Here is a 20,678-nt window from a genome sequence, read left to right on the forward strand (position 1 = left end):
AGTGGTGGGTGCGTGGAACGCACTGCCGGCAGAGGTTGTGGGGGCAGATACATGAGGGACATTTAAGAGACTCTTAGACACATGAATGATAGAAAAATAGGGGGCTATGTGGGAGGGAAGGGTTAGATAGATCTTAGAGCAGGATAAAATGTCGGCACAATATTGTGGGCCGAAGGGCCTGTACTGTGCTGTAGTGTTCTATGTTCTATGTCTGCGTGGGTTTCCTCTGGGTACTCCGGTTTTCTCCCACATTCCAAAGACGTTAGGAGCTGTGGGCATGCTATGTTGGCACCGGAAGAGTGGCAACACTTGTGGGCTGCCCCCAGCACATTCTTAACGCAAAAAGATGCATTTCACAGCATGTTTTGATGTACATGTGACTAATAAATAAATATCTTAAACTAGATCCTTCACCTTGCAGTGACCGCAAGGGTGGGCACTAGTTGCTTGAGTAGGAAGGCTGTGGGGTTACATTGCTACTCTGAAGCTGCGGTAGGTAGTCCAGGCCAGAGCTGTAGGGACGATTTACTAGGTTGTTACCCGGACTTAGGACCTGAGTTACAAGAAGAGGTGGCGTAGACTAAGATTATTCGCTGGGATTTAGGGAGATTGAGGGATGACCTGATAGAGGTATATAAGAAGATCATGAGAGGCATAGACATGATAACAGCACATAGTGGGTTTTTTTCCCAGGGAGGGGGTGTTTAAAAACAGGGGGCATAGGTTTGTCAGAAGGGAGAGATTGAAAAGGGACACGCAAAGGGTGGTGTGCATTTGGAGCGATCTGCCAGCGGATGAGATGGGCACATTAGCAACATTTGAAAGCCATCGAGAGGTTTAGAGGGCTATGGACTAGCTCGCTGGGCGATACAGTCAGCATGGATGCGTTTGGCCGAAAGGCCTGTTTCTGTGCTGTTAGACTCTGTGATTCGAAACTTATTTCACCGAGTTGGTCGCACTATGAATTATTTTAAAACCTAATACAACTTTAATTCAGTGAGGAGAGTGAAAGAGCATGCCAGGAATAACAACAGGCATTCTGGAAACATGCATGATACACACAACAAAGGCAGCATGCAAGATACAAAGCAAGGTGATCCTACAATTAATAGATCAGATCAAAGATTTTCAATCCAGCAACATCCAGTTGTAGATGAAACTGGAGCTCCCGAGAACATTCCCTTCCTCAATTGTGGCAGTTCCCAGCATTTGAGTGCCAAAGGCTGAAGGAACTACAGTCAGAAATACCACTATTAACTGGGTACCCTGTGGTGAATGTTTCACTTCCAGATTCCCTAAAGCAATTCCATCACCTACAATTCAGGAATGTCATGGAATGTTATGAGTGCAGATCCAACAACACTCAAGAAGTTTACACCCTGAGGACCAAGTATCCCACTTAATTGGTACCCAATCCTTGGAACTTATTCCCATGGCTGCCATGTATTGCATCTAGAAAATGGATTGCAGTGATTTGTCAAAATTTTTTTCAACATCAACTTCCAAAATCTGTGGCATCTGTAACCAAGGGCAGCAGATGGATGGAATAATGGTACCTGCAAGTACCACTCCAAACAGCACACCATCCAAATTTGGACAGAAATTACCATTCCTTCATTATCACTGGGTATCTACATTGGATTTGCCAACCAACTCCAGTGTATCTTCAATACATAGATGATAACAGTTCAAGGAAATAGCTCACTCTCACTTTCTCTGGTGCAATTTTATATTCTGCAACACTGCATTCTGTTTTCCTTTTAACCACCTCAATGTACTTATGAATGGCATGATCTGTCTGGATGGCACGCAAAACAACTGCTTTTCACTGTATCTTGGTAATAAACCATTACCAATTAGGAATGGGATATTAATGCAAACTCTGATGGTAACATCCATTTCTGGCAAAATGAAAATGAAGGTTTGAATGTGCAATTCTTCAATGAGAAGATAAAAGTAATATACCAAAACAGAATTCAAAGATAAATTTTATAGCAAGCAATTATCTCCTTATTTTGGTTTGAGCAGTTAGTCTCATTTCCACCTAAGTTTGCTGCACCTTTGAGTTCAATATACAGTTTAAGCTACATTGGAAAAGTTACAGTGAAAGCAGATATACATGAACCAGTACATTAATGATGTTTCAAAAATTAAAAAATCAGCAATGTTCTTTTCATAATGGCAAAATGTGTACATTTCCATTAAAATCTATTAAGTACCTTGTTTCCGATGGCTTTTTTAGGTGGGAAATGAAAAGTATTCACTGTAGGGAATTTGGTCCGTAGTCTATTGTGCAGTGCTCTGAATTCAGTGTATCTCCTGTACACATTCCATTCATTATCTTTGATCCGGATATAAACCTGCCAATGACACAAAACCAAATGGTGAATAGTCATGTTGGTGCTGACAGAGATAATATTCTGTTACTCAATTACATGCTTTCTAAAAGCATGAAGCTCCCTGCCTTCAATCATAAAGAAGCAATGTACAAGGGAACCAGATAATTTATCACTTTACAATACACACAACAAGCTGTTATCGAGAAAAACAGTCTGCACTTTGTAATGATCTATACTCTATATAATGTACACGCTCTACAATGGTGTACGGACATATTCAAGATAATGAAAATCAACACCCAATGTTGAAGACAGTTTAAAGGTTTTGCATTATCTTCTCTCAACACAAAAAGATAATGATACAAATGGAAAAAAAGGACTGTTGAATTTTTAACATCTTTAACTTGGCATTTTTTAGTTTCACCAAATGGCATTGCATCTTAAAATGATGACATCCCAGTTTCCTGCAATAAAACATTCTACTTAACAGTAATGTGTTCAATTTAACAACATGAAATTAAAGATAATAGATATCAAAGCTCCAAAAAAAGTCGTCTGCTTTCATTTCAAAGCACAGTGCTGGCCCCCAAAATGCTCTGGGATAGGTATTGGAGTCGTGGGCAGGAATTGCAGTGGGGAAATCTGGAAACATGGGTTTCCTTGAATGCTGCTGAGTTTGTGGCTTTGTTTAATTAATACATTCCTTGCCTTGAAGCCAGTCAGACTGACAAGCATTGTTGCCAGTTGGCTGAGGAAGGATCTGGAACAGACTGCAGCCCAGAAACAGGTAGGCTTACTGGGTATCGTGAGCAGAGTGACGATGTAGAGAGGGGCAAGTCCCGGCAAGTGGACCGTGGTTGAAGATGGTCCGATTAGATTGTGGGGGTGTCAGAAATCTGCTCCCCTTGGCCCAAAGGATATTTGTGATATCAATGCAGCCCTTCTTGTCCCATTTGTCTGCTGAGTTTCAAAAGCCCAGCCAACCCAAGCATAGAATTAAAAATAGAACCCATGTTAACAGGAAGGTATGCGATCTCCTTAAAAGATTTTAAATACCAATTTAAAGGCCAATTAAGTAAGCCCAATTTTGATGGCATTAGAAGGGATCTGGCAGGCGTGGCTGTTTTCCAGCAAAGAGACGCTTGGTAAGTGGGAGGCTTTCAAAAGTGAAATATTGAGAGTACAGAATCTGTATGTTCCTGTTAGAATAAAAGGCAAGGCTAACAGGTTTAGGGAACCTTGGTTATTGTGAGATATTGAGGCCCTGATAAAGAAAAAGAAGGTGGTGCATTTCAGGTATAGGCAGTTAGGATCAAATGAGGCACTTGAGGAGTATAAGAAATGCAAGAGAAAACTTAAGAGAGAAGTCAGGAAGGCAAAAAGAGGACATGCGGTTGCTCTGGTAGACAGGGTGAAAGAAAATCCCAAGGGTTTCTATGGCTATACTAAGAGCAAAAGGGTAGCAAGGGACAAAATTGGTCCCCTTAAAGATCAGCATGGTCTTCTATGCATAGAGCTAAAAGAGATGGAGGAGATCTTAAATAAATTTTTTGCATCCGTATTTACTCTGGAGACAGACACAGAGACTATAGAACTGAGGCAAGAGAGGACAGAGGTCATAGACTGCATCCGGATTACGGAAGAGGAGGTTCTGGCTGTCTTGAGACGAATTAAGGTGGCTAAATCCCCAGGGCCTGACGAGGTGTCCCCATGGACCTTGTGGGAGGCTAGTGCAGAAATTGCAGGGGCCCTGGCAGAGATTCTTAAAACATCCTTAGCCACGGGTGAGGTGCTAAAGGACTGGAGAATAGCTAATGTTGTTCTGTTGTTCAATAAAGGCTCTAAGAATAAGCTAGGAAATTATAGGCCAGTGAGCCTGATGTCAGTCGTGGGTAAATTATTGTAATGTATTCTAAGGGATGGGATATATAAGTATTTGGATAGACAGGGCCCGATTAGGGATAGTCAACACGGCTTTGTGCATGATAGGTCATTTCTAACCAATCTAATAGAGTGTTTCAAGGTTACCAAGAAGGTCAATGAGGGAAGGCAGTGGACATTGTCTACATGGACTTTAGCAAGGCCTTTGACAAAGTCCCGCATGGGAGGCTGCTCCAGAAGGTTAAGTCACTTGGCATTTAGGATGAAGTAGCCAATTGGGTTCAACATTGGCTCAGTGGGAGAAGCCAGAGAGTGGTAGCAGATGGTTGTCTCTCTGACTGGAGGTGTGTGACTAGTGGTGTGCCGCAGGTAATGGTGCTGGGTCCATTGTTGTTTATCATCTATATTAAAGATTTAGATGATAATGTGGTAAAATGGATCAGCAAATTTGTGGATGACACCAAGATTGGGGGCATAGTGGACAGCAAGGAAGATCATCAAAGTTTGCAGCGTGATCTTGACCAGCTAGGAAAATGGGCTGAGAAATGGCTGATGGAATTTAATGCAAACAAGTGTGAGGTGTTGCACTTTAGGAGGACAAACCAGGGTAAGACTTAAACAGTGAATGGTAGGGCTTTGAGGTGTATGGTAGAACAAAGGGACCTGGAAGTACAGATCACAGTTCCTTGAAAGTGGCGTCACAGGTAGATAGTGTCATAAAGAGAGCTTTTGGCACTTTGGCCTTCATAAATTAGGAGTTACAGGAGTTGGGATGTTATGTTGAAGTTGTACAAGATGTTGGTGAGGCTGAATTTAGAGTATTGTGTGCATTTCTGGTCACCTACCTACAGGAAAGATATCAATAAGCTTGAACGAGTGCTGAGAAAATTTACAAGGATGTTGCAGGACTTGAGGACCTGAGTTATAGGGAAGGGTTGAATAGGTTGGGACTTCATTCCCTGAAGCGCAGGAAAATGAGGGGATATCTTATAGAGATATACAAAATTATGAGGTGTCGATAGGGTGAATGCATGCAGACTTTTTCCCTTCAGGTTAGATGACACTGGAACTGGAGGACGTAGGTTTAGGGTGAAAGGTGAAATATTTAAGGGGAATCTGAGGGTAAACATTCACTCAGAGAGTGGTGCGAGTGTGAAATAAGCTGCCAGCAGAAGTGATAGATGCAGATTCAATTATAATATTTAAGAGAGGTTCGGATAGGTACATGGATGGGAGGGGTTTGGAGGGATATGGTCTGGGTGCAGGTAGATGGGACTTGGCAGTAGATCAGGTTGGCATGGACTAGATGGGCTAAAGGGCCTGTTACTGTGCTGCAGTTCTCTATGACTTGATCTGCCTCTTGAGTGCACCTTGGTCACATAGTACTTGTTCTGCTTCTGTTGTAACCAAAGGTAGGTAGGGTTTGAGACAGCGTGGGTTCTGTTTAAGAATTTCAACATTTAATTTGCTACCAAACCAAACCCACTTATTTTTGGAGTTAAACTGACCATCATAAAATCTGCCATGTGAATGAGTGACCCAAGAAATTGTTTAAATTGCTGTTACTGAATGTAGCATACTACACAGGGTACTCCTCAATTCAGAAAACTTACAATTTATGAATATTTTTCTATTAGGATATTGCAAATATATGTATCCTTTAGGATACATATATTTGCAATATCATGCTGTTAGGAGAACAGAAACAGAAATATGAAGTCTAGCAGCCAATAATAATACCTGTATATTATCTAAGCACCAAACTCCAATGTCTTTCTGTTTTGCATTACCAGTATTATTTCATTTACTGTTACAACTGAATTTAGGAGTATGGCTGTGCCCAATCAATGCCTTTGTGACTCCAGGCATTTTTCTGCAGTGGTTGAACCACGTAGAGGGGGTTAGGCATCCTTTGTTTGCTTCTCCTTTCTCCAAGCTAACTGTAGCATCGAAAGAGGCTGCAAAGGGTTATAGATTCAGCCAGCTCCATCACGGGCACAACCCTCCCCGCCATCGAGGACATCTTCAAGAGACGCTGCCTCAAGAATGCGGCATCCATCATTAAGGACCCCCACCATCCGGGACATGCCCTCTCCATCAGGGAGGAGGTACAGGAGTCTGAAGACCAACACTCAACGTTTCAGGAACGGCTTCTTCCCCTCCGCCATCAGATTTCTGAATGGTCCATGAATCCATGAACACCACCTTGTTATTCCTTTTTTGCACTATTTATTTATTTTTGTAACACAGTGATTTTCATGTCTTGCACTGTACTGCTGCTGCAAAACAACAAATATCATGCATATGTCAGTGATAATAAACCTGATTCTGATTCTAATAAGTTCTCCATTTGTCTGTCGTTACCATCCAGTGAAGGTGTACAAGCTGTCAACGTTCATTGGGTGAAGGCAGCCAGTCATATTTTTTGCATTGGTAGAATGTACCCATACTGAACAACTAGTCAACACTGAAGCTGTGCAGAAGCATCGTCATGACATCACAAATGGCTTGCTTTATAACAGCTGCCTGCTTGTTTTTATGACTGGCGCAGCATAACCCTTGATATTAGGTCAACATGGACATGAAAACACCAGAGCAGCTTCCTACCAAGGCGAGGGAGTAATGAGCCACTTGGAAGATCCTAACCTGTTTCTGGGCACAACTCAGCTGGTTAAGAGCCAACATGGTGAAATGGAGCCATGTTACAAGACCTGAGACACTCTCGTGGACCCAATGTTAATGCAGCTACTGCTGGCTGATGTTGCTGTGTTCCAGCACAAGCAGAAGCCCTCCAGCATCTGAATGCCACGGCTGAAATTTAGCTGGCTGTACTGCAAGGTCAGCTTGTTAACCGTGCAAGTCAGACGCTGTCAACAAAATTTCTGAAATGGCCAGTTAGGGATAGGTAATAAATGCTAGGCAGCAACTCTCACATCCAGTAGAGAAATAAATTATAAAAATCTACTTCAACACTTTCATTTGCCTGTTTCCAAGGTTTCAGCAGATTTTTGTCAGAGCCCTTGGATAATATATGCCTCTTTTACAGCTAATATCAACATCAAAAGTCCATTTGAGGATTTGTCAATTGGTCAATGCAATCTTTTCATCTTTTGGCTTTAAAGAAGCTGACAAATTTATTCCTGCATCTACATTTTCTCTTAAATCCTGGCATTTTAATCTTTTGAGCAGCCTCTTCTGGAACTTCCATGTATCATAAATTATAATCATTCTCCACTTTCTTTCTCCCGTTTCCTCAGGATCCTCATGCAGACGGTATATCAACAGATAATTTCATATTTTAAATTTTACTGCCTTCCATACACTCACTTCTGTTTAAATAATAATCTACTCTGAGATGTTAACTGCAGTTCCGATGAAACGTCATCAACTAGAAATATTAACTTTGTTTCTCTCTCCACAGATACTGCCTAACCACCATCTTCTGTTTCCATTAGGAATGCGGTATCTCATCCCTTCACATTTCAATTTGTGTTGAAGAGTTTAAAAAAAGTCTTTTTTCCTTTCAGCCTTTTTGTTTTTCCTTCAAGTCAATTTTTTCCTGGTTGTTCTCTATTTCTATATCCAATTTGCACTTGCTTCATAGTCTTTGTGCTGTTAATTTCACAATCCTTCAATCCGACTGATTATGATGGTTCACAGTTTTTTTCCCTGTGTACTCAGGTCCCAGGTGCACTATTTCCCTCCTGGTAATCTGCTTGTACTTTTGGTAATTTGCCACATAAAACTATTCAAATCCTAAATGAGGAAGGACAAATCTAACTAACAGCAGGTATAGTTGGACACCCTGCCACATCAAATTATTGACCATTATCTCTGCTAGTTACTTATCCTCCACCAGTAGCTTGTTTTCTTCACTTCTTAGCAGTTCTTAACCCCATCATACCTATCCCTATTACAATTAACATGCCCACATAAAGTCCTGTTATTATCAGTTTTCTGTTTGACTCTTTATGACTTCCTAGCCTTTTTGCAACTTTCCTATAAGTGCTTCAAACCGACCATAGCTTTTACTTATATCACCTGTCCCTCAAACCAAAGGACCGGAAATTCTTTCAAGCGGCATAACAGTGATATGTGTTGCGAAAAGGAATTTAATCCGAAACCCAATCACTTATGCATGGGTCGTGAAGTTTCTGAAGTTCCATCGATGCACATGGCCAACACGCACATGATGAAATAGGAGCAGAAGTAGGCCTCGTGGTTTGTATGCTTGGTATGAGCAAAATTTATTGCCCATCTTTGTGTGCTTTCGAGAAGACAATGAAAGCATTCCCACAATTTTGTCAGATAGGGTGTTCCAGGATTTTGATACAGAGACAATGAAGGGACAGTGATATAATTCCAAGTCAGTGCAGTGTGTTACTTAAGAGAGGGAATTGGACAGAATGAAGTTCCCATGCACCTGCTGTTCTGCCCTCCTACATGGAGGAATTCAAAGGTATAAGAGGTGTTGTTGAAGAATACATATTCCTTAAACTTCCAGCAAATCAATCATACATGTACTTTCAAAACAAGATTTCAAATTGCAAGCACAATCCCAAATAGCAACAATGCTCCCTGGGCAAGTGTACCTGACAATATAATCTCTACCGTGAGATACAAAAGGTCGGTGGATGCACCAGCTTGGGCAATTATGAGCCTGTATGACCTGTTTGAGGTATAGAATGATCTTGCTCTGTTGAGTTCTCCGAAACTTCTCCTTTTCCCCCAGATTATTTTGCAAAAGAGGGGCACTGTACCAGCAGGGATTTTTTGAAATTCCCACAAAATAGGTGGCTAAAGGGAAAACAAATAGTAACCAAAACTGAAGTAAAATATGAAGGCAATACAATACAGCACACCTGAATAAACAAAATATAAATCAAAAAAACTGTGAAGGAAGGCCAATATCACTTGCAAAACACTGGAACGTGCATTGTGAAAAAATAGAAAGCCACCTCTCTTTAATACTGTTCAGATGCAGAGATGACACACTGGTGAAGTGGGAGAAAATACAGAGCAATTTTTCATTTGCCAAAGTTTGAAAGTTTAATAGCACTTGCACACTGTAGCAATACAACGCCCCTGTTTCCCATTGCTCCTTAGTCAGAAAGTCCTGGGCAGGCGTGCCTTGAGAATTTCCAGTGCTCTATCCTGGGACTGATTTTCTGTCCTTTCCTCATACCAGATAAACTGGTGACACTGATGAATGTGAGCAGAATATCTATTCTTACAAAATCAACCAGAAATAAATGGATTATCCCCTTGTTCCTCACAGTAAGTCAACAATTTACTGTATTTTGAGGCCAGAAGCACTACACAATGCAATGCAGAAATAGATTATTCCACTGCTAAGCCGAAACCCTGTCATTTCAAGGCCACAGTTTATAATTTCAGGCAAGTAAATTCAGAGTGTGGTTTGATAAAATTATATCACGGATTGCTTGGTGATATTAACTTCAACCTTGAAGCAAATGACATGGCTAATTTTTGCATTCATAATCACTCAGACATTGAAAGTGTGAAATCTGATGAACATTTAAAACCAACACTTTTGTCAGCAAATAGGAAAACATATTACTTGGTGTGATATAGTGTAAAATGTAACATCAGGATCACTGATGTTAGTCAATTTACACGTTAATATTTTTGCTACCATTCATTTTGATTGTATTTTAGAATTTGAATCATAATACTGTCCATATTTTAATGCAAATTATAAATTGGTAGCTTTTATTATTTAACATCTACCTAGGTTACACCTACTTCCCTATCTCTATGTTTAAAATCTAGGAAACAAAGGAAGATAACATCAAATGTGTTTGAGACCACAGTGGGTGGAAAGCATTTAATGGCTCTGGGGACCAGGAGAAGCAATTTTTTTCATTTATAAACTTGGCAAAGTGGTCCTGGGAGCCGGGAGAACTGGCATGTGTTAGTGTGCTGTTTAGGAGCAGAGAGGTGCTTGTGTCTTGATCTTTGTAAACAGAAGAGCTTTGACACAGTCAAAGGCTTAAATACCTGGAAAAGTGGATAAAAATTCATTGGGTGGATGGATCCCAGGAATAACTGGATGATGAAGCTGGAGGGACTCAGCAGGCCAGGCAGGATTCTGAAGAAGGGTCCTGACCCGAAACATTGACCACCTGCTTTTCTCCACAGATGCTGCCTGGCTGCTGAGTTCTGCCAGCATCATGGTATTTTTCATCTAGATTCCAGCATCTGCAGTCCTTTGTTTCTCCAGGAATAACTGGACTGAGTGCAAGGATGAGAAAGCACTGAGAATGGTATCACAGAGATTGGTACGAACAAGTGGAAAAGTTGGGATTTGGAAGCAATAAGTGGTGCATTATGATACGGGAGCACTGGGAAAGGGGCATTCTGGATGTGGAAGTACAGTGTACACCCGTGTTACAACAGTTCAGGTAACAGAAACTCACCCTTAAGGATTTCGCAAATCACTACCAAAACATTTGATATATAGAATAAAAATTCACTCTTACTGAACATGTGAAAAAATATAAATAAATAGACACAAAATGTATCCAGAGAACTGAACTAGTTTACCAAGGACAATGATCGCAGGCTGCTGGTTCACAGCAGGAGGCTACTTAAGGGATTTGCTTTGGAAACCGCAAGACAATCTTTTCTACTGATACAATGATACTTTTTCAAATATCCATTTCTAGTTAACTAAAACAACAACCCTTTCTCTTCTGTACTTAAATCAGAATTCCCTTGCCAAAAAACCATGCAATGCAGGGATGTTACTGTTGCGAGAAAATTTTCTGTAGGAATGCACTGCCATTTATAACATGGGATTCAATGGGGGAAAAGGGTTCGCATTACGGAAAATCACAATATGGACGGTTTTCTAGGAATGCAGCCCCTCCATAACTTAGGGGTACACTATACTTTGGACAGTTGACAAGCAAGAAAGACCCATGATCTGGGAGCAGAATAGCTGATTGTAATGGAACTACAGAACGATCTTAAAGGATCAACAAGAAGACAGAAAGTCTGAGAGCATTTTTGGCAATAGAGCCATAGAGTACTACAGCACAGAAACAGGCCCTTCGGCCCATCTAGTCCATACCGACCTGATCTTCTGCCTACTCCCATCTACCTGCACCCAGACCATAACCCTCTAAACCCCTCCCATCCATGTATTTATCCAAACTTCTCTTAAATGTTACAATTGAACCCACATCTACCACTTCCACTGGAAGCTTGTTCCACACTCGCACCACCCTCCGAGTGAAGAAGTTTCCCCTCAGATTCCCCACAAATATTTTACCTTTCACCCTGAACCTATGTCCTCTAGTTCTAGTCTCACCCAACCTTAGGGGAAAAAGCCTGCATGCACTCACCCTATCCATACACCTCATAATTTTGAATACCTCTATAAGATCTCCCCTCATTCTCCTGCACTCCAAGGAATAAAGTCCTAACCCTATTCAACCTTTCCCTGTAACTCAGGTCCTCAAGTCCCAGCAACATCATTGTAAATTTTCTCTGCACTCTTTCAAGCTTATTGATATCTTTCCTGTAGGTAGGTGACCAGAACTGCACACAATACTCTCAATTCGGCCTCAATAACGTCTTGTGAACATAACATCCCAATTCCTGTACTCAATGCCCTGATTTATGAAGGCCAAAGAGTCAAAAGCTCTCTTTATGACCCTATCTACCTGTGATGCCACTTTCAAGGAAATGGATCTGTATTCCCAGGTCCCTTTGCTCTACTGCACACCTCAGAGCCCTACCATTCACTGTGTAGATCTTACCCTGGTTTGTTTAACACCTCACACTTGTCTGTGTTAAATTCCATCTGCCATTTTTCAGCCCATTTCCCTAGCTGGTCAAGATCACACTACAAGCTTTGATAGCCTTCCTCACTGTCCACTATGCCCCCAATCTTGATGTCATCTGCAAATTTGCTGATCCAGTGTACCACGTTATCATCTAAATCATTAATCTAGATGATAAAAAACAACCGACCCAGCACTGATCCCTGTGCACCCCACTAGTCACAGGCCTCCAGTCAGAGAGAGAACCATCCACTACCACTCTCTGGCTTCTCCTGCTAAGCCAATGTTGAATCCAATTGGCTACTTCATCCTGAATGCCAAGTGACTTAACCTTCTGGACTAACCTCCCAAGCAGTACTTTGTCAAATGCCTTGCTAAAGTCCTCATCGACCTTCTTGGTAACCTCCTTGAAATACTCCATTGGTTATACATGACCTACCATGCACAAAGCCAAGTTGATTATCCCAAATCAGGCCCTGTCCATCCAAATACTTATATTATCCTGTCCCTTAGAATAGCTTCCAATAATTTACCACCCACGACTGACGTCAGGCTCACCGGCTTATAATTTCCCAGCTTTTTCTCAGAGCCTTTCTTGAACAAGAGAACAACATTAGCTCTCCTCCAGTCCTCCGGCACCTCGCCCGTGGCTAAAGGGGTTTTAAGTATCTCTGCCAGGGCCCCTGCAATTTCTGCACTAGCCTCCCACAAGGTCCGAGGGGATACCTTGTAGGACTCTGGGGATTTATCTACCTTCATTCGCCTCAATACAGGGAGCACCTCCTCATCCACAATCTGGATACGGTCCATGATCTCACTACTCTTTTGCCTCAGTTCTATAGTCTCTGTGTCTGTCAATAGTTTGTAAGAGAACTATTGCTTTATCCACAGTCCCCTGACAAACTTTTAAAGCCAGCTTTTTCACAATGTACTCTGAACTGGCATGGCTATTAATAATAATTTTTATACTTGAACAATATATAGTAATATAGTATAGTATATGTTAAACAACGAAAAGTCTTAATTCAATACATGACAGAAAGGTCACTCAACCACATTCCTGGTGATAACTTGCAGAAAATTTAAAATTCTTGAGGCAATTTCAAGTGCAGAATCTGACCTTCAGAGCAGGAATAATTTTGAAATGAAGTGGAAACCGAGAAAGCAGAGGGAGTTCAGGCAGGTGAGAAGCTGCAGGTGGGCATTAATCTTGAAAACAATGTTCCCACAGTAGGAAGACACAACAGTTGGGGGAAACAGCATGGAAACGTTAAACTAATTAGAGACAAAAGTTAAAAAATGTTGAAAAGGGGAACTTTACTAATAGAGCTGTATAACACAGAAATGGGCCCTTCAGCCTACCACCTTCATGCTGACCTTTTTGCCTATCTACACTAATCCCATTTCCCTGCATTCGAACCGTGCTACATGATACAATTTCTGAGAAAAATTTAGAGTAATGGAAATTTAGGGAGATTGCAATTTGCACAAAAGCCACAATTTTCATTTGGATATTCCTTTGCAGCTGACAAGTAAAAACACAGATGAGTTGAGATGCATGTGTCGGTAATCCAAAAACGTGCAATCAGGACCTCCTTCTAAGATTTTCATCCTTGCAAGCCTGGCCTCTGCTGTCTGCAGGTAACACTTACAGAAGCAAGTATTCATAGCACTGTGAGGTGTGCTTCATCATGATGAAAGGAAAACCTGTCTGTGTAGGTCCCAGCCCACGAAGGCACGGTAGTGTAGCAGTTAGCGTAACACTATTACAGCGCCAGCGACCTGGGTTCAATTGTGGCCGCTGTCTGTAAGGAGTTTGTACATTCTCCCTGTGTCTGCGTGGGTTTCCTCCGGGTGCTCCGGTTTCCTCCCACATTCCAAAGACGTACAGGTTAGGAAGTTGTGGGCATGCTATGTTGGCACAGGAAGCGTGGCAACACTTGCGGGCTGCCCCCAGAACTTTCTATGCAAAAGATGCATTTCACTGTGTGTCTCAATGTACATGTGACTAATAAAGATATCTTATCTCTGGTGCTGGGATTCTGCCTCACAGAAAACCCCATTAAATTACCCATGGTCTCTTTAAAAATACACTGTAACCCACACCACAACTAGGTAGAGCGACTTCCACTCAACCCCAGCTCATCATCGTTGCCCAGCCTCCCCACTCATCAATCTGGTGACCTGATCCCTCCATATATCTGCCCCCATTCTCCCACATTAACAGACACCAATTCAACCCACCAATCCTTCCTTGTGACTGATGATCATTCCCCTTTTCCCCCACTCTCTCCCACCACCTCTTCTAACCCTCATCCCAGCACCTCTCCTATCTCCTGATTCTGGCCCTGATTCTTCAAACTACTGATCAAGCTCTAGCTCCCATAACAAAGCAATCAGCTGAAATTCTCTTAAATCCTCTGCCTAATGATCCCAGCCAGATGACACCATTTCTGATCCCCTCCACTTCTCCTTGAAATACTAAAACAACCATTCTCCACTACAGCTCCCCAGACTTCAATAATTTCCTTTATATCCTGTGTAAAGGCGCCTTTCAATTTCTTGCCAGGTGTGCTTTGAGCAACACATCTGATTATGCTAAAAAGTAATCTTGTTTTCTTAGGCAGTGCCTCAGGATCAAGGATGACTCTGATTTTGTGGGTTCTGAAGTGATTGATGAGACCAATGTGGGAACTGCAGCCTCTTCCACAGATGAAATATTAACCGTTGCACACATTAAAAGGAAGTTCTTTTCACTGAGATCACTAGATCTTTGTGGGAACATTTTTGCTGCTAACTGTAAATACCGGTCTTTTATGTAGCGTGGGATAAAATAACAACAACAATAACTCAACATAACTAAATCCAAATAAATTCCATGCATAGAAATTTCTAATACATAGCAGTTTTATTTCAATGTGTATTTCCTTCAATGTCACACTTCCGCTGTTATATTCGCTCCATCACACTTCGTTGACTGGCTCGAAGTGAAACAGGAGTAAATAAGATGAAAAGATAGGAACCATATTTATCAAAAAAAGAAATGCAGCTAAAAAACATTTATGAATATCTACAGAAGATATATGAAAATAATCCCAATTTCCCAAAGAGAATTACTACAGAAAAAAATAAAAATATAACCCAAAGGAACATTACATTAACTTTCTGAAGAAAATTTCAGATAACTTTAGTCTCAGTAACTAAGGCTTACAATGTCCAATGGTAACTTTGAACAAAACACATGTAAAATCTACATAGTCTATGATAATCTGATTACACTTAATTGTTGATGGGTCTTAAATTTGTAATCACCAGTCTTTCTTCTAGATACAAGTATAATAGATTACAAAGCTAAAATGGAGTGTTGTCAGGTCTGAGCCATGCTCTCAATAAATAATGTAAAATACTAGAGGGACAGATTGTCCTACTCCTGTTCTTATGTCTGATGTGAGAATGAGTTGAGTTTTGGACCACATATCTGTGTTAACTCCAAGATTGTCCATATGCTGGACTCTGCACCTACCTCAGTTTATATAGCTGGTGTAACCCTTACCAGTTCCAACGCATTCCTGGCTGCCCTTATTTGCTCTATTCTCTGCAAACTTGAGGCCATCCAAAAGACTGCTGCCTATGTCCTAAATCAAAACAAGCCCTGTTCCCATATCACACATATCACCCATACCAGTTCCCAGGTAAGTAGCATCTCAATTTTAAAATTCTCACGAGAGAAACAAAGGACTGCAGATGCTGGGAGCTAGATGAAAAACATGATGATGCTGGAGGAACTCAGCAGGCCAGGCAGCATCTGTGGAGAAAAGCAGGCGATCAACGTTTTGGGTCAGGCCCCTTCCTCAGAATTGAAGATAGGAAAAAGGGAAGCCCAATGTATAGGAGGGAGAAGCAGAGCAGTGATAGATGGACAAAAGAGGGGAGGTGGGGTGGACACAGGCTGGTGATTGGTAGATGCAGGTAAGAGATAGTGATAGGCAGGTGTGGGGGAGGAGGGGAGAGCAGATCCACCGAGGGATGGGTCAAAGGTAAGAAGAGAGATGAAAAAAAAGGTAGAAAAAAAGAGGCTAGGAAAGGGAAGAAGAGAAGAAACATGGTGGGGGGTTGTGGGAATTACCTAAAGTGGGAGAATTCAATATTCATGCCGTTAGGCTACAAGGTTCCAAGATGGAAAATGAAGTGCTATTCCTCTAGTTTGCGCTTGGAATTCTCCTGGCAGTGGAGGAGGCCAGGGACTGACATATCAGCGATGGAGTGGGAGGGGGAGTTGAAGTGACTGGCAATGGGGAGATGCAGATCGTGGTTACGGATAGAGCGCAGGTGTTCTGTGAAACGGTCACCTAGTCGGCGTTTTGTCTCACCAATGTAGAGGAGGCCACACTTGGAGCACCGAGTAGATGAAATTAAGGGAGGTGCAGGTGAATCTCTGTATCACCTGGAAGGATTGTTTGGGTCCCTGGATGGAGGTGGTGTAGGGGCAGGTGTTGCACCTACGGCGGGGGCAGTGGAAAGTTTCCAGGGTGGGAGCGGGATGGGTGGGGGGGATGGGTGAACTAGGGAGTCGCAGAGAGAGTGGTCCCTGCAAAAGGCAGAAAGGGGTGGGGAGGGGAAGGTATATTTGGTGGTGGAGTCCCGCTGGATTGCGGAAGTGGCGGAGAATGATGTGTTGGATACGTAGGCTGGTGGGATGAAATGCGAGGACAAGGAGGACCCTATCCCTGTTGGGTCTGGGAGGGGTGGAGGTGAGAGCAGAGGTGTGGGAAATGGCAGAGATATAGGTGCGAGCTCTCTCGACCACAATCGGGGGAAGCCCCAGTCAGAAAAGAAGTTGGACATCTCGGATGTCCTGGAGTAGAAAGCCATGGGAGCAGATGTGGCAGAGGTGGAGAAATTGAGGAAAAAGGGATAGCATCCTTGTAAGAGACAGGGTGGGAGGAGCTGTAATCGAGGTAGCTGTGGGCATCAGTAGGCTTGTAGAAGACATCAGTGGATAAGGAATCTCCTTAGATGGAGACGGAAAGTTTGAGAAAGGAGAGAGAGGTGTCAGAGAGAGTCCAAGTGAATTGGAGAGCTGGATGAAAATTAGTGGCGAAATTTATGAAACTGTCAAGTTCCACACAGATACAAGAGGTGGCACCAAAGCAGTCGTCGATGTAGCAGAGAAAGATTTGAGGAATGGGGCCGGGGTAGGCTTGGAACAGAGACTGTTCAACGTAGTTTTTAAAATTCTCATCCTTATTTTAAAAGTATCTCCCGTGCCCTCCCCTTTACTAATTCTGTAATCTACTTTACTTCCATAATCCTTTGACAGATATGGTCTCCTGAGCACCCCCAGTAGCCTTTCCTCCATCATAAGTGACCATGCTCCCAGCTGCAAAGGCACTAAGTTCTAGAAGCCCCTCCTTAAATTGATACTCTCCTTTAAGTAGATCTTTAAAGCCATCAATGATCAAATGTTTGGTCGATTTTCCTCTTTCTTTTGCTAATCTCCTACAAATCACCATGGGACATTGTTAAATGCATAATACAAGTTGTTGTCTTGTTGCTTTTTTCAACCTTTTAACACACAAGTTTTACTTCAAGCCTTGTTCTAGTTGAAGGGATTTAGTGCCCATGTCAATTCCTCATCGCACATGCAGCCTATATTAATCTCCCTATGTGCAATAGTAGCTTTCCTAAAGCTAAAGAAGATTTAAGTTTCTTCCCTTTATTCAAACTACTGTGAACTAAATTAAGAGCTTGGATTTATTTGAAGCAAGATTCATAATTAAAACATGAACAGCTCCTCTCCTATTCTGAACTGTTAAGTTGTATCTGGCAGACAGACAGAGCTGTGAGTCACTACACCTATGGTTTATTTCATTGCCATTTATTAGGCAAGATAAATATTAGTTAAATATTATCTTGCTTCTCGGTGGGGAAAAACAAATCAAATCATAGTTTCTTCAGCCCAAATGATTTAAACCTTGCAGGAAGATGAACGAGATTTATTAGCAATCCTTTGAACTTAAACCAAATTCTTTGAAAAGGTATTTTCTTTTCTGAAAATGTCAGAAAGCTACTTAGGACTCTGAAGGCACGTGGGAGAATATTCACAGCAGCATGGCGTTGCATGCAACTGGAAAAGTTGCAGGTAGGTCATCCAACAAAATGTTGAGTGAGATAACCTTTAAAGGGTACTGGAATTATGTCTTTACCAAGTGAGCTGATAAACACATGAATAGAACATTACGTGTTTAAACTATGAAAATTTGAAGAATAGAAAATTAGGGGGATGTTGATCTAAAATTACAGAATGTTTGTTGGGAGGAGGATGCTAACAATTAAGAGTTACCATTTGATAGCACCAAAACTTCTCTATGGTTTCTAGGACGACTTTGTAAATCCAAAGACTCAAAGTCCAATCCCAGCAATTCTAGAACCGGTAATTGTTCCCAATCCATAGTCACCTAATCCCAGGATGTTCCAGTACTTCCATATCCCACAAATCTGTCAAAGTATTCCTAGTTCAAGAGATCCCTTTAAATAAACCTCAGGTTCTGGATACGCCCAAATCATAGGACAATTCCACTGCTGATAAACCAGTGCCCTCTGACTGATTATGCAGCAACACGCTTTCACAGAGCATTTGGTGCATTTTGTTTATCATGATTTGCAAATGTATGATCACTGTCAAATGATTGAATTTTGAGTCATTAGCAAGTGGTGATGGGTCACAATCAAGTAGGATGGGAACATGTCAATCTTCAAATTTTGGGCAAAAGTCACACATCCACCTTAGGCAGCCTTACCATCGTCTCTTGAATCCCGTTCACAAGCATCCCTGGCTCTCCACATTTATAAGATGCCTCTTAAATCTACATCTTTTGATCCCTTTTTCTAATAAATCGTGGCTGATGTTACATTTTATTCAATAACACTCTTATGAAGTAACATTTAAGGCACTGCAGACATGCAGATCACTGGGGCAGATCTTCCAGTGGCCTCAATCACTGGTCACCTGCCCCTGCCATGTGGTTGTCAGTGAAGAGGAAAACATCAAGCTGTAGGAAGAAATAAATGGTCTGGTCAGTTAGGGAGAACAATGGCAAATGGAATTTAATCCAAAAAAGTAGAAATGTAAAAGGCTGGATATACTCAGGAGCTCAGTCAGCATCTGTGGAGAGAAACCGAGTTCACATTTTAAAACAACGGCCTTTCATTAGAACTCTGTAAATTTAGAAAACAAAAATATTTTAAGTTTCATAGGGGGTAAGGTTGGAGAGAATAAAGGGAATGTCAGTGCTCTCTTTTAGTTAATGCCTAAGCAAGAGCTATTTAAGCATCAATACATCAATGACTTCCAGCATCTACCTATCCAGTCACTTCCTGGAATTATTTGGAGTTGATAGTGTACTGGCTATTCAAGGAGTAAGCCAGTATTTCATTTTCCAGGCTCTGCTACTTCCTCTCTCTGTTGTATTAATGGGAAATTATTGGGAATGAAATCACCAGGAAACAGTGAAATTTAATAAACTTCATGGTATGTAAAACTGCAAAACAAAATTTTTCGGTATAACATTCCTGAAGAAAATGCATTGACTACAATTTTAAAAGGATGTTGATAGGTTACATGTATAAAAATGGATAGAGTTATACAGCATGGAAATAGGCCCTTTGGCCCAACTCGTCCATACTATCCAAGGTGCCTACCTGAGCTAGTCCCATTTGCCTGCGTTTGCCCATATCCCTCTAAACCTTCCCTATCGATGCACACATCTCAGTATATTTTAAGCATTGTAATTGTACCCGCCTCTACCACTTCTTCTGGCAGCTCTTTCCATGTAGCCCTGACCCTTTGTGTGATAGAAACTTCAAGAATTAATCTTTAGATTTTAATCTGTTTTAAATGCATACGTCATGTTTTAATTTAATAAAAAGTTTATTCATTTCCTTTCTTGCTTTTTCCTCCATCAACAACACCACTTTTGGAACAAATGCCTTGAATTATACTATCCACATATACAAAATAACAATTAATACCATACAGGTGGATCGTGCTGGAATTTTATTTCACCCTTCCCTGATCTCTAAAAATTAACTATGTACATAGTCCTAAGGAACCCAAACAAACCAAAGATAAAATAAAAATATCAGAGTATTTTCCTCTATGGTTTGATTTTTAAGCACGCATAGAAGTTTATCAGGAGGTCAAAAGTAATAAAAAGCTCCTTTTCTTTTTATTAAACACCTCAGTCTGTGGTCTTGGCACTTACGCAAGCACAGCTGATGCTTTGTGCATGTTACATTTGTGACAAATGGTAGCTCTGTGTACTACTAAATGTGTCAAAACCCTTATATGCCCAGTCAGGGGTGAGGGAGAGATGTGGGACAGATTGGCATGCTACAGGGAATAAGGACGAGAGGAGCTGGGGATGATGGGGAATAGGTTTTGTAATCTGTGCATTGTACTGTATTATTGGATCTTTGACATCAAAATAGAACTTTCATCACCAAAACCAAACTGTTCTTACCACTGTCATAATGGCCAAATGCACATGCATTTCACATTAAAAGCTGTATTTTTGTGTTTCTCTGCTGACTTTAGAGCAAAAATTCAAGAGTGTATCAGCCTAATTAGTGTAATTTACAGTCAATC

At 41.4% G+C, this 20,678-nt stretch overlaps 1 protein-coding gene across 2 annotated transcripts in view; it reads right to left on the minus strand.

Moving 5' to 3' along the window:
• The window catches only part of snx29 (sorting nexin 29), a 423,313-nt gene that overhangs the window by 82,827 nt on the left and 319,808 nt on the right, over positions 1-20,678 (minus strand). For both annotated transcript variants that reach the window (XM_052021671.1, XM_052021672.1), the window contains exon 19: positions 2,220-2,360. In XM_052021671.1, coding sequence (XP_051877631.1) covers positions 2,220-2,360 — 141 coding nt within the window. The remainder of the gene's footprint in view (positions 1-2,219; positions 2,361-20,678) is intronic.

This window comes from Pristis pectinata, chromosome 8, assembly GCF_009764475.1.
Source record: "Pristis pectinata isolate sPriPec2 chromosome 8, sPriPec2.1.pri, whole genome shotgun sequence".
Taxonomy (NCBI): Eukaryota; Metazoa; Chordata; class Chondrichthyes; order Rhinopristiformes; family Pristidae; genus Pristis; species Pristis pectinata.